This window comes from Podarcis raffonei, chromosome 11 (assembly GCF_027172205.1).
Source record: "Podarcis raffonei isolate rPodRaf1 chromosome 11, rPodRaf1.pri, whole genome shotgun sequence".
Lineage (NCBI taxonomy): Eukaryota > Metazoa > Chordata > Lepidosauria > Squamata > Lacertidae > Podarcis > Podarcis raffonei.
This window is the reverse complement of record NC_070612.1, coordinates 53,800,789-53,825,115: the sequence shown is the minus strand read 5'-3', so window position 1 is coordinate 53,825,115 and position 24,327 is coordinate 53,800,789. Positions and strand designations below refer to the sequence as shown.

Here is a 24,327-nt window from a genome sequence, read left to right as displayed (position 1 = left end):
GAACTCCTGCCGGGCTCCCCAGGCTTGCGGATATCTGCCCGAAGCCCGGGACGCGCTGCGGAGGGCTCCCCGGGTTTCGGGATGCAGGCTGCTGTCCTCAAGTCTTGGGAGCCCGGCGGGAACTCCTGTTCAGCTCCCAAGGCTTGCGGATAGCTTCCTGAAGCCTGGAGAGCGAGAGGGGTCAGTGCACACCGACCCCTCTCGCTCTCCAGGCTTCAGCGAAAGCCTGCATTCGCCCCATAGGACACACACACATTTCCCCTTCATTTTTGGAGGAGAAAAAGTGCGTCCTATAGGGCGAAAAATGCAGTACATTGCCATGAACATTTAATTGTTGAAGCACTTAGTAAACTATTGCTCCTTGAGCTGACTATGAGCATCTGTTCTATAAAATCCTGCTGCATTTTAACTCAAACGTTGTGTTCACAGATGATTCACCTCCAGCAGAACGGGAGCCTGGCGAAGTTGTGGACAGCCTAGTGGGGAAACAAGTGGAATATGCCAAAGAAGATGGCTCAAAAAGGACTGGCATGGTCATTCATCAGGTGGAAGCCAAACCCTCGGTCTATTTCATCAAGTTTGACGATGATTTCCATATTTATGTCTATGATTTGGTGAAGACATCTTAGACACCACCATGCAAACTTTTGCCAAACTCGTGGAACTTCAATGTAAAATTTGTAGACACAAAGACTTAAGTGCTTTCCAGTTTATTTGAAAGCTTAAATGTCCCTGCGAGCCCACAATCTCTGCCAGGAAAACTATTCCATTGTGAACTATACAAATAGACTTTTATGTGAACATGACACATTTTGTGTAAGGGAACTCCCTTTCTTGGAGGAAGTCTTCTGGTGGGTATGTGGATGAAGTTAGAGAAAACGGCAGCTGCAAATTCAAGCTGTGTAAAGTGGATCTAGCAACATAATCATTAATCTGATTTCCTCCCACCCCCCAAATATAACTTTCCCTCACCGTCTCACATAACTATTCAACTGCCACATGCAAGTCTAGCTTGATATTATTACTTTCATGTATGTATTAAGTTTTCTTGTCTGGCAGTCCTTGTTTTCACAGGGTTTGGGCAAAGATGACTATAATATGTTTAAAGCAGTGTTAAGGAGTGCCTAACCCAATTTAACATCGGCGTACTGTGTTCAGGTTAACTGTTGAGCTACTATCACATGAGAATTTTGTACATTTTAGTTGCAGGAAAATAGAACGTGGCATACATGTAATGCAGCTGAATGCAGAGTAAGAGCCCATATTTGCAACTGTAGGACCTGGTCAAAACATTCAAAGCAAGGATGCCTTCAGTTCTCAATGTCGTAGGGGTTTTTTTTGGTTAACTTTTAGCAGAATCCAGGTGCTTGGTGCCCTAGCAGTCTAGAACTCCATGTTAATGTTAAATTCTCCACAGCAACTACTGGGTGTCTCAGTTTCAAAACTAGCAACCTAGATTCGTGTGTGTGGACTTAAATCTGTTACGTGTAAAGACAAACCTCACAAGAGAAGAGTCCTCGTACATTAAAGGCTTGTGTTGCAGAGAAGGAGAATCATTTGTTGCCTTCTACTTTGATCTGCTGCATTCCTTCTCATTTTACTGTGTTTTGTTCAAGAAGGCACCTACCTTCCCCACCCCTCGCCCCTCTTTCTGGCCTTTCTTCTTGGGGTTTACCCAGACAAGACATTATACAAACTCAAACCTGTTGTCGCCTTTTGTGCTGTACGTTGTATTTTGCTTGAAGTATGCTGTTTTAACGTGAACTTCGTTAAAAGGACACTGGGGTTCTGCATGCTAGTGGGGTGCTGCCTGACAAAAGCTAGGCGGTCTCCATGGTCCAGTCATCTGCAGCAGATTGTGGATGTAAATAAGCAGCCCACAGCCACAAAATTTGCTTCTTCTTCTCTCTCCTCTCTCTCTCTCCCCCCTTCTTTATTTTTTTCTTTTTTTAATTTGTAAGGTAGTAGATTGGTGTGGCAGCTTTTTAAAGTAATCAGTGGAAAAATATCAAAACAGCAGGAAAGCTGAAGCAGGGCATTGCAGTCTGCACATGTAAATGAGAAGCTAGCACCATTGTTTATATATAGCTAGAAGGTAAAACAAAAAACGAGTGTTGCTGATCAGCCTTCTGAGGTCCAGATTACCTCTGGTGTGGGTATACATATTAAACTCCATGTGGTTTAAACTTCCTTTTTTTTAATTTTGCCTGATTTCATATTGTAGCCTTAAGGCTTGTGCCTCATTAATGCTCTTTAATGGTAATAAATACCGTATAAATACAGTATCTTAAACTTTTCCTGTCCCATCGCTGCTGTTGCATTGTGTACAGTATTTCATCATGGGCACCCCAAGGCAGGCTGTAGTCTTTTCCATGAAGAGCTTCTCAAATGCAGTCCTTAAGCCCTAAGTACCTGAGTCATAAATGTTCCTGTGTTCTTGAACCAAGTGAGCAGATTTGCAACCCAGTGGTTTTTGTTTTGTTTTGTTTCCTCCTTCATTCTGCAGATCTGTATGTTTTCTATTGACTCTTTAGAGTCCTGCATGTAAATCTCAAAAGCTGAGCCTGGCTCCATGAGCCCAAGTTGATATTTGTGGCACAAGAATGAGTGAGTGTATTGAACCCACACACAAGATACACGAAACATAGTACTTTGAATTGCGGGCTACATTAACGGTGAATCCAAGCTGTGCCTCCAGGATTGCTGAGGATTAGGTAGACCGAAAATGTTGCATTCAAAAAGCTTCCAATTGGAGGTTTTCTGCAATACACCACATTCTGCCAGTTGAGAGTGATCTATATTCTGTGTAAATTTTATGGTTTTTAAAGTGTCCACATTGTCTGCTTTTTTGATAGCTTAAACCACCTTTTTTTCTTTTGAGGCTTGAGACTTGATTCTACTCCCTGCCAATCTGCTTTGGGCTTTGTTTTAGGCTCACGTTTCAGATCTGCATGCAGTGCTTGTTACCCTGGTAACTAAATGTTGGTTCCTTTTCTTAGGGGTTCAACATGATTTTCCGAGTTATCACGGGGCTTGTGGTGGCACAAGCTATGGATCTGTGTATAAAAGTTACTGGCCTTTCTCTCCATTTACCTGCTGTAGTATTGTATATTGTGTGTTTCGCGTGATGTCAGGCTGCCCTGTACAATTTTAAAAAGACAAACTTAAAATGCAGACCATCCCTTTTTTGCATGCTTAGAAGGTAGAATGTTCAATGTAACAAACTTAAAAGTTGCATGTTTAAAAAAATGTTTAGGTTTTTAGTTTCGGGTTTTTTTTTAATTTTGTGTTCTTTGTGAATTTGCTTATTGTGCTGTTTTTAATGGTGGTTAGTAGGATAAATGCACTGGTGAGGCAAACATAGTGCCAACAGGAGGTAACTTTCCAGTTGTATGTGTCATGCAGCGTTTGAAGGGACCATGTACTTTGCTCAAAATGAAATAAAAAACCAGTAAAATTCAACAGTATGCTTTTTTGTGCCAAATCCTAAATTAAGTTGAAGTAGAATCATATTACGACACTCCCCTCCCCAAACAATGATGGGAAAAGCCTTTTTTTCACTGAATAAATTGCTTAGCCTTCTTAAATTGGTACATTTGAAAAATAAAGGCTTCTCCAGGGATACATTAATTGCAACCATTTCAGAGAACCCAAAAAAAGAGAAAAAGCTTCGATGATTTGTGGTTCCTTGGAAATGCTGTGCTTTTTTGTATTTTACATCATTAGTGCAATTTGGATGGTTCTTGGTATGTGTATAGTTCAAAGGTCTTCGTGTTCACATTTTAAAATTAGGTAAATGACTTCATCTCTAGAGCTTGGTTTCATTTTTTTATTTTTTAACAATGTAGACAGTTCCCTGTTCTCTGCATTTAGAAGTATAAACACTTTAAATCTGTTACTTAATTCTGTAAGTAATTTTTATAATTATGATGTAACTCTATCCTTAAAACATTTAAAATAAACCCTTTATGTGCAACTTACGACTGTAAATCTTGTTCTCATAAGGCAAATGTAGTGATGTGTTTAAAACTGAATAGGATTTTTTCCATTTTTATAATTAAAATTATTTTAACAATGAGCATTTATGCTGATATATACTTGCCTAAGCAGCTGTGCTTATTGGGCAATACTTTTGGCCAAGAATTGTAACTTTAAAAAACCATCCATTTAAAATGGGTAGAATTCTTTGGCATTGAAACAGCTTTATTGTACTTTCAACCCAAAAACCCCAAAAAGACAACATCTAAGGAAGTAAGGTAAGTAGGTAAAGCAGCCCCCAAAATATTTTGGTATATTGTCCCCTGTATATACACTTTATCCGGAATATAGAAGTAGTGGCCTTGAAAACAAAATCAGATATTACAATATTTGCTTTGAATGCCTGATAAAAGTGTTGATATGAAAACTGTTTAATATGGTGATGACTGATAGCATACAACTTCCATGTATCAATCATGGTCCTTCAAAAACATCAAAATTCAAAATATATCCAATTTTGCCTTTTAAAACTGACAGATTTCTTGAGTGGCAGGGGTAAGGCAAAGTATCTGTAAAGAATCCTAAATACAAGCTGATTTCAGTAGAATTTACATGCAAGTAATTCGAGTTTGATATTTGGCTGTCACTTAAGCTAGGATTTAGTCCCACTGTTCTAAGTAGCATAAGAAGTTGACATACTAGATTCCTTCAGAAAGCTTTTGGAAAAAATGACAATTTCCCTCTTTCTGCCAAAGACAACAATTATGCATGTAATGTGCTTCCAGTACAGTACTTAACACTTCCCTACCCATTGAAACATGTTCTCCCTCCCTCATTAATGTGACACTTTTATTTTTGAAAAAATAAATACTTATATCTTACCTTTTCCACCAGTGATGCATAAGGCAATCACGACAAACTTGGGGGGGGGGGAGTAACAAAAGAAACTAAATATATTTTAATCTTTTTAGTAGATACATATATAAGTGTTAATTCCATTAATGTTTAATTGTTTTTTTAAAATGTTTTTAGCTGTTCTTATTTTATCTGTAAGCTGTCTTAAGTCCCTGTCTGGGAAAAAGGCAGTGGAACAGGGGGGGAAAACCAGACAGTTCTAGGTAGGGTCAGTCCCTTTGCTGGCCATGTTAAGGTCTACAGCTTACAGGATACCTATACAGTTGTAATATTCTGACCTGCCAGCAGCAAACAGTCTCCTTTCAGCATCCCAACACAGGCTAGGCTTTGGCCAAGAGCGAATTTGCCTCAAACACAGGTGTCTATAGTTTCGATTGTGCCGAGTTGCTCTCATATTCTTAACCAGGTGCAGGACAAAAACACCCAAAATTAAGCACACCTAACTTAAACCCTTTCTTGCCCTTTTCCCTCTGCAGGCACAAACCTCCTTATACATTAACACAACAAGAGAGGTAAGATGACTCTCTAGGGAGAGCCCTCAAAGTACTTGGGGCTGAATCCACACTGACCTTTTTACCGTCATTAGAACAATATTGGATACATCGTTCTAAAACAGGTTATACCTGAAAATTAAAAGCATTTGTTTCCCCCGTCAGAACCCTATTTCCCTTCTGCTGGTTCCTCTGCAGGGCCCTATGGTGTCACATTTTAATAACACATTATGAACATTAAAACCAGGTTGTTCTGTCTCCCATCTGTTACGAAAACCATTCCTTGACCCTTAATGTTACAAACCATGAGTGTCAATCCTCCCTGGGTGCAGCTGCCAAAAGTCCTTTCCCCGTGTCTCAAGTGTAACTTTACAGTATGCAGGTCTTCTCCAGAAGATGTTGAGCCCCTTTCCTGAGCTGCAAAGCAGCGGTGGATAACTGCAGGCCGCTTCCCATGCCTTTGGGACTCCACCCAAGCAACACTTCTCCATAGGCCACGGCCTCGCCAACCCTGCTCTGCTCTCTCTCTGAGAGCTTTTGCCTGACCGACACATGTCCTTAAACTATGATGATGCCTCTCGCTTGCACGGATGAGGATGGGTTGGGTAGGGCATGCAAAAACTTAAGATTGTGTAGCCGGAATATCTCTGCAAAGGTAAGAAACTGCCTGGTTGCTCCACCTGGTCATCTCTATCCTTGTCTGCTTGCATGCATGCCCCCTGGATGAAAAGGTGGGAAATAAATGCAAAATAACAATAATGCTGGCACGGGGTCCTTGGAAGTATGCTGTGGGTAGGTTCTCCATCGCTGCTACCAATGCTTATAAAGGAAGGAAGAGTTCTATCTGGGCTTTTCTCTCAGTGTCTTACCAAGGCTACGTGTTTTGAACTTCAAAGGTGAAAGGGTCCACTCTCAATGTGGCCCCCACTTGCTTCCTGCTCACTCCTGTTGGTGCTCGAGTCCTGTGATGACTGGCCATTTACAAGGTCAGCTCCACATTTGAAAAATCAACACTGGCTTTCATAATCTAACGTCTCTCCCTGGGTGCAGTATGGAAACCACATCAGGAGTGTGAACCAGTTTCCCCTTTAAAACTATTAAAAGAGCTCAGAGGCATCACATGACCAACACAACACTAAAATTCTAAACTGCCCAATGGGGTGTTTTCTCTTTTAAAGGCTGGAAGGTTTCTAGCACAATACATTTAAAAAGTTGCAGCCAGTGTGTGTGTGTACGTTTACGTACAACTGACAAGGTCAAAACAGTTGCCCAAGATGATAGAGTGGCATGTCAAAAGTGCTGGGATCAGATAATCAACAGGATATGGGGTGCCTTGAATAACCATCAGGTATGTTGTTGTGGGGGGCGCGGGTGGCACTGTGGTCTAAAGTTAAACCACAGAGCCTAGGGCTTGCCGATCAGAAGGTCGGCGGTTCGAATCCCTGTGACAGGGTGAGCTCCAGTTGCTCGGTCCCTGCTCCTGCCAACCTATCAGTTGGAAAGCATGTCAAAGTGCAAGTAGATAAATAGGCACCGCTCCGGCAAGAAGGTAAACGGCTCTGCTCTGGTTCGCCAGAAGCAGCTTAGTCATGCTGGCCACATGACCCGGAAGCTGTCTTCGGACAAACGCTGGCTTCCTTGGCCAGTGAAGTGAGAGAGCGCCGCAACCCCAGAGTCGCCCGCGACTGGACTTAACGGTCAGGGGTCCCTTTACCCTTTATCTTTATGTTGTTGTGGAGCTCAGTGAGTCACTGACATTTAAAGAAATGGCAAGAGAGGAATTGTTGATTGCATTGATTGCTTTCAACTTGCCCCTTAAAAGGAGAATTTCCTTTTGCCCTCCCCTCCCCTGCTTTTGTATTGGTTCTGGCCTTTGAAAGAAATCTGGCTCAAAACAATGAAAATGGCCATTAGGAAAATTAACAGCCTTTAAGTCACATTTTAATTAGATGCAACTCTTTCTTCAAGATTTTGTAAATAGTAATTATAGGAGACCCTGTGCAACAGGGCGAGTAACATTTTCCTTCTTATGTACATAGGGTATAGGGTTTCCATATTTCAAAATCCGGACACAAAAAGAACTTTTTTGGGGTGGGATGCAAAGTTGTTGAGAGTGGGGTTTTTTGTGTGTTTTTGAGATATTTTTAAGGAAATTCGACAAAATCTAGACTTCCAACATGGGTTGCCATGCATCCAGATTTCCCTGGACATTTCATCGATTTTTGCCCAGACACCTTATTTCCGACAGCCATATTTCAGCTATGTCTGGGAAATTCCAGACGTATGGCAGCCCTGTTACACAACTTGCTACTGTTATATTCTGACTCCCAAAAATATTACTCAGTGTAGTTTGCAGTACTTAAATACTAAATGCAAAATGCCCTAAATAAAAATTTCAACAGTATGCCAATTCTTAAGTCAAAATAGTAATTGCTATATAAAAAAGATCCCGTCAGTTCTAAAAATTCTCAGTAGTTTACAAAAATGAGTTTTGCACTGCTGAACAGTATAACTGTTCCTGTTTAAAGCTTAAATTATTCTCCAGAGTAAATTGTGCCTTGAGCTTTTGTTGCCACCACAACAGGAACACTTAATTTCTTTCTGGCAATGCTTTCCTATACATCCAGCATTTATGAAGCTTCCCTTAGCAAATTGCCCCAAAACATTTTGTTCCCATATAGCATGTATATTAGATCCAATTGTACATTGTTATTATTTAGCATATCTGATAGAATACTTCATAGAAGTTGTTTCTCAAAACAGAGAAGTTTTGTTTTGTTTTTATTTATTAAATATCTATCCCACCCTTCATCCAAAGATCACAGTTCAGTTTACAATTTGGAGTCAGAACTCTGGGTTCTGGGAAGAATATCTTCAGGTGTAGTCCTGTAACACTTACCTGGGAGTAAATGCTATTAGAGAACATGCTATTAGTTCTACTAACTTACTTTTGAGTAGAAAGGCCTGGGATTGTGCTGTTGGTCTTTTCATGGATTTTGTCAGCCATTTGAATCTCTTTGCAATTTATTTCCTTTTTTTGTCTAACTTGGGATGCTAAGATGTTTCTGTACCATGTCACTGGAGGGAAATCCCCATATGTGGGGATCAAAGGATGTTAACAAAATCACACTTTACATAGTGTGAGCCTTTTGAAAAACAAAAATGTTATTTTCTTCCATCAAAGGAAATATGTAGCCCCCCCTTTTGAAGAGGCTCATGAATTGTGCCTCATGTTAATTGCATCTTCTGAAATTACTGCTCTTGCCTGGTCAACAATGGACACATTTCTTTTAAAGGACTCCCCAAAGGAAATATGTGGCTGTTGGCACTGAATTTACAATTACTGCCATTTTCAGCTGCAATTAAAGCCATTTTCAATTTGGAAAGGCCTCAGTGTTGCATAATACAAAACGTACAATGGTTCACAAAAGCATGATACTGCAAACGAGCCATTAATACACGACGTATTCATACAGAAGGAATCCAGTTCCTACCAGAGTTGTACAGCAAGATTTTTACAGCTACTTTTCGTAGAGGATGCTCACGTGGTAGTAGAAAGTCAACACAGGTTGCCTGTCCTCCATTGCTATTCTAACTTTCCCCCCTCAATAGCAGTGGGGAAAAGCAGGCTTCCAGAAATGGTACATGAATTCCCTGGCCTGTGAACATCAAATGTGCTGCATTTCAGTGAGTCACATATCAGGGATGTGGGTGACTCTGTGGTCTCCACCACTGAGCCTCTTGGGCTTGCCGATCAGAAGGTCGGTGGTTCGAATTGTGAGCTCCTGTTGCTCTGTCCCAGTTCCAACCTAGAGTCATGTATCTACAGAAAAGCAGACTTCAGCCTGGAAATGTCTTTCATGTGGTGCCCCGTTAATGTTGCCAGGGATGTGTGATTTTGAAAATGTTGAAGGGGAAGCTGATTTAATAAATATAAAAATTCTGTTCCACAGTAACTGGGTTATTCTATTGTACCCTAGCTAGTTTTTCTCTTAGTTAATACATTGCAGCCCCAACATTTTGGATTATGTCACTGAGAGAATGGAAAGGCAAAACAAGAGTGTCTATTCCATATATACAAAACAGGCCATTTCTTGAATTATCAGCAGCAGATGCTATAACCAGCTAATGTTTGCTGGATTAACTTTTGAAGTGGGTCGACTGCTGAAAGCTTAGAAGGAAAAGAAACAAAAAAAAGAACTGTGCTATGAGAAATGTATTTTATTAGTCGTTCAAAGTTATTCCTAAGATCATACAGGGAAGTAATAATAATTTTATTATCATTTATGTGCTGCCTAGGGGGACGCGGGTGGCGCTGTGGGTAAAACCTCAGCGCCTAGGACTTGCCGATTGCATGGTCGGCGGTTTGAATCCCCGCGGCGAGGTGAGCTCCCGTCGTTCGGTCCCAGCTCCTGCCCACCTGGCAGTTCGAAAGCACCCTTAAGTGCAAGTAGATAAATAGGTACCGCTTTATAGCAGGAAGGTAAACGGCGTTTCCGTGTGCTGCAATGGTGCTGGCTCGCTGGAGCAGCTTCGTCACGCTGGCCACGTGACCCGGAAGTGTCTGCAGACAGCGCTGGCTCCCGGCCTCTAGAGTGAGATGGGCGCACAACCCTAGAGTCTGTCAAGACTGGCCCGTACGGGCAGGGGTACCTTTACCTTTACTATGTGCTGCCCAGCTGACTGGGTTGCGTGAGCCGAACTCTGTGCAGCCTCCAACAAAATATTAAAACACGAAAAACCTCAAATATTAAAAACATCCCTGTACAGGGCTGCCTTCATTAGAAGACCTAATGAAAGATGAGCAGATATATTGAGGTGCAGCCTGGCCACATTCCAGATCTTGGAAGGTATGGTCTGGGTATTAGGGCTTGTTTGCCAGGATACCCCAATGGCGTAAGAGGAGACTGTATAAATGGAATTAAATGGCAGGATTTGAACCTGTTAAATTTACAGCAAAGGCAGATATATGATACACCCTCCCAACATCATGATCTGGGGTTACACACTTTGATTACCTGCAGAGACTCGAGCTCAAGGGACCAGTGAGAACAGACAGGGTAGGGAATCTGGTTTGAGTAGCTGTCTGTCAGGGATTGGACTCAAGAGGACAAGACGGAGGAGGAGTGGTGGATGTTGCAGGAGAAGAGGAATGTAGCATTGATTTACAGCAGGGAGTTGAGGGGGTGGAGGAAGGTTACGACTCAAGAGATAGACGAACAAAATAGTTGGGCAGTTTTAGAAGGGGGGTGGGTGGGTGGAATTGCGACAGGGCAGCCAGTTGACATGTTGTCACTGGAGAGTATTTCAGACCCCCCCCCTTCCCCCAGAACTCGGCGTTCATTAAGAATAACGGGATCAGAGACTTTTGGCCCCAAGCAGACACTTGGGAGATGTTGCTGTTAGGAATGTGGGAGGTGGAGCCCAGTTTTGAGCAACGCCATTGTTAAGGCTGGATACGTTCTTTTGTCTCTCTCTATTAAGACAGAATAAAACATATTAAAAAGGACTTAACCTTGTTATCTCTGCTCTTGCAGCAGCCGGGAAAGGAACAGCTTTCCAGAAGCTTTTTTCGCAGCAAACATGGGGAAGTGGCTGCTTTGCATGTTACGTATGGAAAGGTAAAGGTAAAGGGATCCCTAACCTTTAGGTCCAGTCACAGATGACTCTGGGGTTGTGGCGCTCATCTCGCTTTATTGGCCAAGGCAGCCGGCGTACAGCTTCTGGGTCATGTGGCCAGCAGGACTAAGCCACTTCTGGCAAACCAGAGCAGCGCACAGAAACACCGTTTACCTTCCGACCAGAGTAGTACCTATTTATCTACTTGCACTTTGACGTGCTTTCAAACTGCTAGGTTGGCAAGAGCAGGGACCAAGCAACGGGAGCTCACCCCGTCGCAGGGATTTGAACCACCAACCTTCTGATCGGCAAGCCCTAGGCTCTGTGGTTTAGACCACAGCACCACCCGTGTCCCAATAGGTACAGAAAGTTAACTACAAATAGTTGTGTGAGTAGGGAATGAACTGCACAGATTCTCCATTCCTGGTGCGGACAATACTGAGCTAGGCAGACCAGTGGTTGACTTGGTAAAGGTAAAGGTAAAGGGACCCCTGACCATTAGGTCCAGTCATGGATGACTCTGGGGTTGCGGCGCTCATCTCGCTTTATTGGCCGAGGGAGCCGGCGTACAACTTCCGGATCATGTGGCCAGCATGACTAAGCCACTTCTGGCGAACCAGAGCAGCGCACGGAAACGCCGTTTACCTTTCCACCGGAGCAGAACCTATTTATCTACTTGCACTTTGACATGCTTTTGAACTGCTAGGTTGGCAGGAGCTGGGACTGAGCAACGGGAGCTCACCCCGTTGCGGGGATTCGAACCGCCGACCTTCTGATTGGCAAGTCCTAGGCTCTGTGGTTTAACCCACAGCGCCACCCGCGTCCCTGGTTGACTTGGTACAATATGCCTATCGAAAACTGTGTTCTTCCTTTATCCTTTGTGGGCAAGTAAATGTCTTTCTAGGATTGCAAAATGTCTTTCCTAGGATTGCAACCGCCGTTGAAGATACAAAGAAAGACACACAGGTATTCTCTAATCACACTATAAATAGATGGTGAGTGTTTTCATTGACTGAAAAGGCTGCTGGTTGGTAGTGGCCAAGACATGTTTATCAGTTGTCTAATACGCAGTGCCATCTTGGTGTCAAGTTAAAGCTAATTTGCTCCCTTGACGGAAGATCAGGGACTCTGTATAAATAGAGGCATGGCGACAAACCTCAGAGCACCTTACAGACAAGTAAATAAATACATCTGAAGAAGTAAATACACATAGGCTATGTTGCTGTGACCAAAAGAGATGTATCTCCAAAATGTAGCAACCTCTTTGATATTTTCTCAATGAACTCTTTAATAACTGTTTACACATGCAGTTCTCTATGAATTGTGCATGGTTTCTGGTTGAGTCGCAGAGGCTCAACACTGGCAACAGAAAGAGAGGTTTTCACTGCAGCTAGTGCGCTATAGGGAAGTTTGCAAGACACTAACTACAAATGTACTTTTATACAACCTTCTCTCTGTTACTGCAATGCCCATTTGTGAACTATAGCTTCCATCACCCCTGCTCAAAAATCTGCGCCACTAAAGTTGGTACAGTGGTACCTCAGGTTATGAACTTAATTCGTTCTGGAGGTCCGTTCTTAACCTGAAATCATTCTTAACCTGAGGTACCACTTTAGCTAATGGGGCCTCCCGCTGCCACCACGCCGCTGGCACACGATTTCTGTTCTCATTCTGAAGCAAAATTCTTAACCTGAGGTACTACTTCCGGGTTAGTGGAGTTTGTACCCCAAAGTGTTTGTAACCCAAGGTGTTTGCAGCCCGAGGTACCACTGTATTTGCTTATATCACTGTGAACTGCCATAACATTTATCAAGTATAACTTGGATGTAGCTGTTACACATTACCATCCCAGGAAGTAGACACTGTGGTAAAATCATCAAGTGGTAAACCCATTCAGTGGTACCTCAGGTTACATACGCTTCAAGTTACATACGCTTCAGGTTACAGACTCCGCTAACCCTGAAATAGTGCTTCAGGTTAAGAACTTTGCTTCAGGATGAGAACAGAAATCGTGCTCTGGCAGCACGGCGGCAGCGGGAGGCCCCATTAGCTAAAGTGGTGCTTCAGGTTAAGAACAGTTTCAGGTTAAGTACGGACCTCTGAAACGAATTAAGTACTTAACCTGAGGTACCACTGTACTGTGTCCTTAATGGGAAAGCCTGAACTGGGTTTGAAAAGCCATATAAGATTTAGAACGAAGATCTGAAACAAAAAGTTGCAAAATGGAGTCGTGCTCCTGTTCAGAAGACACCATTCCATTCAGCACCGCTAGCCATTCAGCATTCCGTGTCTACTGAGCATGCTCAGTCCTCACTGAGCTGAGTTCCCGTCCCCCAATATGCTTCTGTACTTCTGCAAACCTTGGGGTTCCTCTGAGCTTGCTCTGTCTTGCATTCAGATGGTGCTGTTTTGACTACGCAAGTAATGAGGACTGCTTTTTAGAATATAGGATACTGCTTTGAAAGTTGGACTGCAATGCTGATTAAGACCAAAAAGCATTGTGTGTCGACAGGAAAGATGGTCAAAGACTAGAGCTGCCTTGAATTTGACGTGCTGTGGTAACAATGGCTTTATGTAAAACATCATTCAGGTTTACACTCCACCCAGAAGGCTATGTGAACACCAATATATGCCCAGAGCTCTTGAGGGGGCAAGCTGTCCTTTCATTCCAAAGAATAGCTGCAACTGCAAAAAATGAATGAGTGGAGATCTACTTCTCCTAGTCAATCGATGGGAAAAGCTCTTACAGCTTTGAGCTTCACATTAGAGCTCCACATCTGAAATACATCAGTGCTTCAGAATGCAAATTTGCAAGGTTATTTCCCAAACAATATCTTCTTTATCTGTTACTGCACCCAAACAAGTTTTTTTTTATTAAACATCTTCAGCATATCAGGTAGCAGGTAATTAAGTAAAGATAACATTCTCAGCCTAATAGGCTCCTGAGGTGGCTTAACAACCAATTAACAACCATATAAATACTACCACTGTTAAGATTAAGTGCAGACTCTACAATCCCCAACAACTAGGAACTGAAGCTGTAATTCTAGCACACTTACGAAGGAGTAAACCTCACTGAACACAGTAGAACTGAATTCTGAGTTAAACAGCTAACGCTGTGCATTTGCTTCTACATTAACCTTCCAGGATTTGTCATGAGGCCCCAGGGATTCTCAAGGTCCTCTCTTGAGCTTAGAGTTCCCTTACTGGCCTCAAAGAGGTAAAGCAGGCATAGGCAAACTCTGGCCTTCCAGATGTTTGGGACTACAATTCCCATAATCCCTGACCATTGGTCCTGTTTGCTAGGGATGATGGGAACTGTAGTCCCAAACTTCTGGAGGGCTGGAGTTTACTGTCACTGTTAATGTTAACTGGGACTCCGTTTTTATTTGGATTTGAAACCAGTTTCAAAGGCTGGTTCCAAAATTTAGTTTGTCTATAACTGACTGGGCACACTGAAAAATATTGATTTCTAACATGTTCATGTTTCAGTAGCAGCCAGTGTGCTGGAGCAGAATTTTGGATCCGGTGTTATTGCCTGAGGCGAAATGGGAAGGTGCTGTCTCATTTACTGGGGTCTCAGGAAAGTTGTGTGAGGCCTTTGAGTGGAGGCACCCCTTAGATTGTGCCGCCTGAGACAGCTGCCTCAGTCTGCCTCATGGATGGGACAGCCCTGTGTGTCACCGTAGCTCACCTGGATAAGGAAATGATAGGGCAGAACCACAGCCAATCTGGGATTCCCACTGGACATTACTCGTGGCTTTGAATAGTGAGGAGACAATAGAGAATATTGGTTGGAAATAAAGAAACGGGTTTTTGGAAGTTTCTGATTGAGGTAGGTCCTTTGGCTGTCCATCATGTAAGTTGCACTGTGCTAAAGAGAACCAGAATAAAAGCATCTGTAAAGAAGTTTCAATCATTTGAACTGCTTTCAAAAATGGAAATTAAAATAATTCTGGCCACTGCAGCTCACCCCCCCCATTAACCCTTCACAAACTACAGTGCCCAGACTTCTTTGAAGAAAAAAAGTCACTTTCAATGTGCTTCGCAGGTAAACACAGGCTTTGGCTTAACGTCTAGCCCGAGGAAGAATTCTCATGAACTCGACAACTTGTCCACGACTCTCTGCGTTATTGCGCAACTGTCGCTTGTCGGTGTAAGCCGCAGAGCAGGATTTTATAACTCCTTCCCCAAATCCCCTCCTTTTTTTCTCTTTTTGCAGGACTCTGCGAGCCATCGTGCCTTCCTCTCGCTTGCCGGCTTGACGCTTCTCCGACCTGCGCGAGGACCAGCTGAGCAGACCTGTTGCTTCGCCTCCTGCGCGCAGAAACCCGCCCCCTTGCGCAATCGGATCTCGGGATGCTCAGAGCAGGAGCTTTCCAACCTCGCCGGGCTCCGGAGGGCTATTTTTAGCGAGCTCATTCCATTTATATCCGCGGCAAACAAAGGCATCGACCTTAAGACGCTCCACGGCTTGGATAACCCCGACCCCCTGCAGTCCTCTCGCCTGCCGCTGCCTCTCCAAAGCCACGCGCAAAATCGTTTCTCTCCCGGACGTTTGGGGACGCGGACGGGTCCAGCGCGCGTTGCGCCTTCATCCCGTTTCCTCCTCCTTAGGATCTTCGGCTTTCTGGAGGAAAAAAAAGCCCATTCGGGAGCTCAGGAAAGTAGGGTATATTCCACCCCCCCCTCTCCATTTGGCTCCTCGCTGCTGATTTCCCTCTGAAGCAGAAACATTCGCTCCATCCAAACTTTAGAGACGGTGCGCGCGGCGGATCGCCTTAGAAATCCAGATTCCCACTAGCACGTGGCTTCCCTCCCTCCGGGGGCCCCTCAATTTCGGAGATCGGCAAGCGGGGAAAAAGGATCCCCAACCAACCACCACTCCCGGATCCTCGTCGCGCCGGTGAGAAAGAATGGTGGACATTTTCACTGGGCATTTCCTGGTGAACCGGGACGGCCAAGCCGTGGATCCCGAGCAAGCGCTGCAGAACAAGATCGTGGGCTTGTACTTCTCGGCCGCCTGGTGCTCCCTGTGCCGGGATTTCACGCCGATCCTGTGCGACTTCTACAGCGAGTTGGTGGAGGACGCGCCCTCGCCGGCGCCCTTCGAGATCGTGTTCGTCTCGTCGGACCGCAGCCGCGAAGAGATGGTGGATTACATGCAGAACATGCACGGGGAATGGCTGGCGGTGCCTTTCCAAGACACCTTTAAGCAGTGAGTAGGAGAAGGGAGCGGCTTGGGGGTGGAACACGTGTGTGGGAATGCAGAAGCCCGCGAGTGGGAGGCAGAGGAAGACCAACCTCCCTCCCCCGCGTATGTAGATCTGCTTCCCCTCCGCCCACTCCGTGGTTAAACCCCACCTCCTAATTCCAGGTGTGTGCAGGAATTGGGGAGGGCATCCTCCGGTGCTGCCAGGTAGGGGCAAAGCTCTGTTTAGCATTTATAGAGGTGCCTATGGTCCTCTATAAGTCAGGTGGCGCTGTGGTCTAAACCACAGAGCCAAGGGCTTGCCAATAAGAAGGTCGGCAGTTTGAATCCCAGTGACTCGGTGCTCAGTCCCTGCTCCTGCCAACCTAGCAGTTCGAAAGCACGTCAAAGTGCAAGTAGATAAATAGGTACCACTCCAGCGGGAAGGTAAACAGCGTTTCCGTGCGTTGCTCTGGTTCGCCAGAAGCAGCTTAGTCATGCTGGCCACATGACCTGGAAGCTGTACGCTGGCTCCCTTGGCCAGTAAAGCAAGATGAGCGTCGCAACCCCAGAGTCATCCGTGACTGGACCTAACGGTCAGGGGTCCCTTTACCTTTACCTATGGTCCTTTACTGGTTTTATGTCATAAAACTTGTACACTGCTTTATTGTAAAACAAAACAAAGCAAAAACTCACAAAGCAGTATACACACACACAAAAAGCTACAATAAAATTAACAAGAACAATAAGACGTTCAAAAAGTTGAAATAGCAATAAACGAAAAACTGATTGTATCAACTTTCTAAATATCTGGGGAGGCTCATAGGAACAAAAATGTTTTTAACAGATGCAGCAAAGAGTACAGCAAAGGCTTCTTCTTCTTCATTGGCGATCATTCGTAGCCGAGTAAAATTGTCTTCCATGAACACTGTCTTAACAGTGAGTCCACAAGTGACTGTGGAGGCCAGTTCTGGATCCACACATCCTTCCCCAGTGGGGGCATAGGTTTCCAGGCAGGAGTTGATCACGGTGAGGGTTTGCCAAGTGTGCCTTCCTCTTAGCTCGTTTCTCCCTTTTGTCCTGAGTTTGAGCATCTTCAAAGCCCATGACTCCTTTGGTAAAGGCTGTTCTCCAACTGGAGCACTCGCAGGCCAGTGTTCCCCAGTTGTTGGTGTTTATACTACATTTTTTTTTAGATTTGCCTTGAGAGTTTGAACCTCTTTGGTTGACCACCAGCATTACTCTTTCCATTTTTAAGTTCGGAATACAGTCATACCTCGGCTTGAAGTTGCTTCAGGTTGAGCACTTTCAGGTTGCACTCTACGGTGACCCGGAAGTAATGGAATGCGCTACTTCCAGGTTTCGCCGCTCGTGCATGCGCAGACGGTCAAAATGACATCACGTGCATGTGCGGAAGCGGTGAATCACAACCCACGCACGCACAGACGCAGGTTGCATTAGCTTCAGGATCCGAACGGGGCTCCGGAACAGAACCCGCTCGTATCCAGAGGTACTACTGTAGAGTAGCTGCTTTGGAAGACGATAATCAGACATCCGCACAACATGACCAGTCCAACAAAGTTGATGTTGAAGAATCATTGCTTCAACACTGGTGATCTTTGCTTCTACCAGTGCACTGGCAATAGTTCGCCTGTCTTCCCAAGTGATGTGTAAAAGTTTTTGCGTCAATAGGCAGGGAGTTTCAAAGTTTAAGTGCTGCCACAATGAAAGATTAAAGTCCGTACAAATTTGGAAGGGGTGTTCTGTGGCCTTTCTATCAGTTCTGCCCATTTGTCAAGGTTTTTAACCTCTTGCACCTGTTGGTTTGAGACAGGCATGGGGAGGGGACAAGTGTGTGGCACTTCAGATGTAGCTGGACTGTGACTCCCATCATCCCTGGCCACGCCAGCAGGGACTGAGTTGGAATAGAGGGGAGGGAAGGTACTTTGGTAAAGAACAATATCTGCAAGTAGAAGGACTGCAGAGGATCCTCACCTGAGACCTTGGAGATCTACTGCCCAGTAACCCAGATGAGATGGCCTGCTAACCTTGTATATATTTTGAGCAGCCACAGTTCTTTTACCCTGTGCCAGGAAATCTCTTTGCTGGACTTGAAGTCATCAGATATCAAATCTCTGTGTGTAAACTTGCTTTTTTTTTGGAAATCTCCCATTTTGAATTGACACTTTGGTCTCAGCAGGTTTGTCTGCTTACCTGCAACAGCTGAACCCATCCTTCCTCGAAGTAGCATCATACAAGGGGATGTCTCCTTTTACTGTCATAACAGTCCCTTGAAGTATTTCAGAGACGCTGCTCTCAGCTGTGAATCACAGAATCTTAGAGTTAGAAGGGACCCAAGGGCCACCTAGTCCACCCTCTGCAATGCAGGAATCTCAGCTAAAGCATCCATTACAGGTGGCCCTCCAACCTCTGCTTAAAAACCTCCGAGGAAGGAGTCCATGACCTCCCAAGGGAGACCGTCCCACTGTCAAATAGCTCTTGCTGTCAGAAAGTTCTTCCTGACATTTAGTTGGAATCTCCTTTCTTGCAACTTGAAGCCATTGGTTCGATTCCTACCCTCCAGCACAGGAGGAAACAAGTTTGTTCCCTTTTCCATGTGAGAGCTCTTAAGATATTTGAAGATGGCTATCATATCTCCTCTTTTCCAGGCTGAACATACCCAGCTCCTTCAACCATTCCTCATAAGGCTTGGTTTCCAGACCCTTGATAATCTTGGTTGCCCTCCTCTTCACACGTTCCAGCTTGTCAACATCCTTCTTAAATTGCGGTGCCCAGAACTGGATACAGTATTCCAGGCGTGGTCTGACCAAGGCAGAATAGTGGTACTATTACTTCCCTTGATCTGGACCCTAGACTTCTGTTGACTTGCCCAATGAGCTGAATGCCTAAGCAAGGATTTGAATGATGTCCTCACTGGTACATCCTGTTCTGCCCCCATGCACCACTACGCCCCAGAGTGTGTTCACATCAAAGCAAGCACTTCAGATTTGTTTGTTTATTTAAAAAAGCCCAAACCAGCCTAATTATGGTATTGAGAGGAGATAGCCTCGCTTTAGGAGGGATAGGTGTGCTGAGGAATGGGGGTCGGGGAAGTTGTCACTTAGAATCATAGAATTGTAGAGTTGGAAGGAACAACGGCAGTGAACTAGTCCAACCCCCCTGCAATGCAGGAATTGGAACAGCAACCAGTGATGTGACAGGCACTCTAATGCGTAAGTTTACCTGTTCCCTGGTTTGACCACATAATTGCACCTCTGGTTGTTAGATTAACTAACATTAACTAAGATTTAGAGGTAATACATCACTGTATGGAAAGGAGCCATTTTGCTTACAGCTATAGCAGAGAGCTTGAAGTCTGGATGATTAACTTCACCCTTGCACAAGGTCTTACCAGAGATAATGATAATGATAATGTTCAGTGGTTAGGTGGTTCCCATTGTTGGAAGACAGACCAGTTATCTGTTCTGGATGGGGCTGCATTGCATCTTAAGGAGCAGGTATGTAGCCTCAGGGCACTCCTGGATACAAGGATGTGGTTGGCGCTGTGATCTAAACCACTGAGCCTCTTGGGCTTGCCGATCAGAAGGTCGGCGGTTCGAATCCCCGCGACAGGGTGAGCTCCCTTTGCTCTGTCCCAGCTCCTGCCAACCTAGCAGTTTGGAAGCACGCCAGTGGGTTTGAGCCCCACATTTGGCAAAAGATTCCTGTATTGTAAGGGGTTGGGCTAGATGACCCTCATGGTCCCTGATTCTCTGATTCCATGAAACCAATATCCCCCCCTCCCATGGGCTCGATCTATTCATGAATATCTACCTACCACACATCATATTCGTGAACATGCAAACACCATTCTGCCTCAACCACATTTGAAAATGTACTCACACACACATTTACCAGCCAACATCCAAAAACATGACACCCATTCACGTTTGTATCCTGGCTACAATCCACAAATATACACTGGCTTCTGTTGACTGTCTTCCATCAGCCGACATCCACAAACATCAGTCTGCTTTAGCCTTGTAGCCTCCACCAACTTCCAAATCCAAAAGCCACTGGCTTCCATCCACCAACATCTGCCAGCTTCTCTTAGGTCCATCATCAGACGTCCACTAGCTTCCAACCATGGATACCAGCAGGCTTCGAGCAAGCAAATTTGCCTTATTTTCACTCCCTAGCATCCTACTGCCAGAGGATTGCCTCCTTCCATTCACCAGTTTGCCTCCTGCAAGTGGAAGAAACCTGGGCAGTGCTGAATGTCACATCCATTGCCAGGTGTGTCCTGCTGGAAATAGAAAAGGGCTTCCCCCTTGGCCTGCCTTTATATCCACTCAGTTGCCAGGTGCCTTTGTGACATCACAAGAAACCCACAGTCAATGGTCCTGTACCACCAGCAGCTAGACTCCTGACGGGGTCAGATGGCCAACGGTATGTGATACCTCTGCTAAAACATTGGCAGTGGCTGCCCAAATGCCACACAAGGCTCTTGTGTTGATATGCAAAGCCCAAAACAACTTGGGTCCATGATACCTTAAGGAGCCATTATATCCCAGCTCAATCACTGATATCATCTGACAGAGGCATGTTAGTTGTCCCTCATACAGTCTTCAATGGCACCTGGCATCTCCACCATCTGGGGATAATTTGATCTGGACTGTTTTCTTTTTTTTTTAATAAATATTTTTATTATTTGTTTCCTTAAACAATATTTTCAACAATCCAATAACAAACATAAAGCTTTCTGCTCTGCCGAGCATGCGACTTTCCTCCTTCCCTTCAGCAGGTTTTCCGCTTTCAAGTCCTGTCTTGCATTTTAGTTCTTTCACTTCTATTATCCACATTGTAGGATTTATTTCAATCCTGCTAGTGTCTTCAGATTTTGCCATTATGATTCAAATATACAATAAATTTACTCGAGTCCCTTTGAAATTTTTGATCGTCCTAGTCCCGAAACCTGCAGGTCAGTCTGGCCAATTCTGCAAAGTCTGTCATCTTCGCCTGCCACTCTGCAATCTGAGGTACTTCCTTTAACTTCCACTTTTGGGCCATTAAAGTTCTTGCTGCTACTGTGGCGTACATAAATAATCTTTTATCTATCTTCGCAATTTCCTCTCCCATCAAACCTAGCAAAAGTGCTTCCACTTTTTTGGGGGGAAAGGTATATCTAAACATCTTTTTTGGTTCATTATAGATCAATTCCCAAAATGTTTTTACTTTATCACATGTCCACCACATTTCCAGCATGTTTTGACTCTCATTCTATACATCTGGGGATAATTGGATCTGGACTGTTTTCATTCACTAATATTCTGTAGAATTCTATCAGCTATATTTTATCTATACGATTGGAACAGATTTCAGGAACCAAAAACACTTTTTTTGCAGCAGGAGCAGTCTCCATTAAGAAAAGAGGCTGGAATAGAATATATGTGTGGACTGTCCATTTCTTCTTTTCTTTTCTTCTTCTTTAACTTTTCTGCTTTTCTACTATAACTTCTCACAGCTCTTAACTTAGCTCAAGGTCGTCATCTGAACTAGCCAGATGTTCAACTGAGAATCAACCACAGAATCAATCATTTGAAAAATCAGACTTTAGAGCTATCTTCCCCCAAAATGGCAGCTAGACATTCCATTTTGGTGACTGCAGCCTTGGTTTAAGGAGCCATTTGGTGCCTAGTATATATATCTGGGTTTCCAACACTGCCCTCATGTTACATGTTACGGAGGCCTGACTGGTCCCAACTACAAATTGGGTGTAATCCTAGGCTGTGAAACAATCTTCCAGCAGAGATTCAGCAGGCAGAGGTGTATAAGTACTTTTATAAACGAATAAATTAAATAAAGAATTCCTGAACTTGTTTCATCCCCCAGTTTGTCTGTGTAATCCAAAGGCCATCCTGAGATTTACCGTATTTTTTGCTCTATAAGACTCACTTTTTCCCTCCTAAAAAGTAAGGGGAAATGTGTGTGCGTCTTATGGAGCGAATGCAGGCTGCGTAGCTAACCCAGAAGCCAGAACAGCAAGAGGAATCGCTGCTTTTGCTGCGCAGCGATCCCTCTTCCTGTTCTGGCTTTCTTGTTTTTCTCCTCCAAAAACTAGGTGCGTCTTATGGTCTGGTGCGTCTTATAGAGCGAAAAATACGGTGACCAAATCCACACCATCGGGATAAGCGCTGCAGTATTCTCTCTCTCTCTCTCTCTCTCTTTCTCTCTCTCTCCTTTGGTCTGACTCTTTGTCTTGAGATAAATGAGCATGTAAACAGCATGCAACATTATCTCTGATGGATGCAGCTCATTGTTTTGCACCACCCAATCACTTTGAATGTGCCAAAGTCTCAATGAGATGACTTTACTGACTGACCTTGCATGATGCAGCGCATGTTTACCCAGAGGAGGAGTCTGGCTGTTTTCAAAACAATAATGCGTAAATCATTTCTCGCACTCCATGGAAAACTGCATGGGTGGAATCTAAATTATTTAAGCTTGAAAACCCAACACCCAAAAAGCCCCTAATTTAAGAGAAAAAATTATGCTCTTACAAGCTCACTCATACAAGCTCGATCATGCTCCAAAAACATGGAAATTTTTAGTTAAGGCTTCTGCAGTGATTTTGGTTTCAGTGCTATGCACCTGGCAACAAGCTCTGCCAAATGTAGTGGAAGTGAGTTCTGTATAAGTATTCATGGGAGTGTGTTATTAATGTAACATCTCGTTCTGGTTTGAAGAGTGCTTGAAATTTTTCAGAATATTGTCTGTGTGTGTTACAGAAAGCGCTTCTGTTATTTGAATTAGCACTTTAAACCAGGTGACTTTTTAAAGAGACTTACAATAAATTGTGTGCTTGTTGTTTTTTAAATAACAACCCTATCACAATTCTTTTAACCAACTTTAAGTAAAAATAGATATTCAATCACGCTTAATCCACTCTATTTTCTCTTGCATTTTACACCAATGTGTTCCTCTTTTCCTGCCCCCTCTTTTTCTTTGCAGTGAGCTGAAGAAGAGATACAACATCACAGCCATTCCTAAACTTGTGATTGTTAAACAAACTGGAGAAGTCATCACCGATAAAGGAAGGAAACAGATAAGGGAACGGGGACTCAACTGCTTCCGAAACTGGCTGGAAGGGGCAGACATCTTTCAGAATTTCTGCAGCTGAACCAGTGGTGGGAATTTCAGACAAAGATAGCTTAGCTAAATCCTTTGTGTAATCGGAATTGCCACCTTCACAACTAGGCCAAGCAGAGAAATGGCTTTTTCTTCGGATGGTATCTAACCAAGTCATACCCAAGGCAGACCCATTGAAATGAATGGACAGGACTAACTGTGGTCCAGTGCTTTCAATGGATCTACTCTGAGTACAACTTAGTTGGATACCCTCCTTTGTTTGAATGTCGCTTTGCTTTATTTAAAATTCTGTGTGACTGGAAGAATTAAGCATAGCTGGGTCCAATGTACTCTTCCATCTGTTTTGTATTATTTATGCTTTTGTTACATAGAATATAACCAAAGCTGAAGAATTTGGTAAAGGCTAGCATTATCTAGGAAAGAGGATTTTCGCAGTTAGAAAGAGTGCCCTCTCCAATCTATGCAAGCCTGTTATTTTTACAAAGGTAAAAAACTCTACAGGGAAAACTATATTTCTTGGCAAGAAGACTTTTTTGGGGTATTGGTTTATAATTTATATTACTAAAATAAGAGAGTATTTGCTTTAATAAATCCATTTATAGCTTATTTGACTCCTTTACTGCGTACCAAATTGAAAACGAAAACTCAATGGCCTGTTATCTAATGCTTCTCTTGCTATTAGTTCATGCTTTCTTCTCTCTAGTAATATATTTCCCTCTGGAGTTTTTTGGGTCGCTTCTTATTCCACCCTGGTCTCTTCATTGCTAACAGGTGTTCACCTTGCAAATGCTATACAACTTGTGAATCACCGAGCCAATCACAGCATACCAGTCATGGATGGCAGCCTGTTATGAGCATGATAAACCTCTTTATTTTTGCTCAGTTGTGTGGGTGCCATCAAGAGAAGAAGATGCAATCTCTGTGCTTGTAGAGCAGGCTTCCTCAACCTCGGCCATCCAGGTGTTTGGCGACTACAATTTCCAT

General features: G+C 43.8%; 2 protein-coding genes across 5 annotated transcripts in view; both read left to right on the top strand.

The window, feature by feature from the left end:
* Window positions 1-3,462, top strand: part of SPIN1 (spindlin 1) — a 32,222-nt gene extending 28,760 nt beyond the window's left edge. For all 4 annotated transcript variants that reach the window (XM_053409069.1, XM_053409072.1, XM_053409073.1 and 1 more), the window contains one exon: window positions 430-3,462. In XM_053409069.1, the coding sequence (XP_053265044.1) occupies window positions 430-629 (200 nt within the window). In that variant the 3' untranslated portion in view covers window positions 630-3,462. The remainder of the gene's footprint in view (window positions 1-429) is intronic.
* An 11,825-nt stretch (window positions 3,463-15,287) lies between these two features.
* Window positions 15,288-23,949, top strand: NXNL2 (nucleoredoxin like 2). Its single transcript, XM_053409075.1, has 2 exons — window positions 15,288-16,221; window positions 23,206-23,949. Exons 1-2 carry the CDS (start codon window positions 15,920-15,922, stop codon window positions 23,372-23,374), a joined length of 471 nt encoding a protein of 156 aa, XP_053265050.1. The 5' UTR covers window positions 15,288-15,919; the 3' UTR covers window positions 23,375-23,949.
* The last annotated feature ends 378 nt before the right edge of the window (window positions 23,950-24,327 follow it).

Bases quoted from the DNA above. Each gene is read 5' to 3' on its own strand.
- NXNL2 (XM_053409075.1), top strand. From the start codon at position 15,920: ATGGTGGACATTTTCACTGGGCATTTCCTGGTGAACCGGGACGGCCAA. The intron at 16,222-23,205 runs GTGAGTAGGAGA...TTTTCTTTGCAG, and splicing joins TTCCAAGACACCTTTAAGCA to TGAGCTGAAGAAGAGATACA.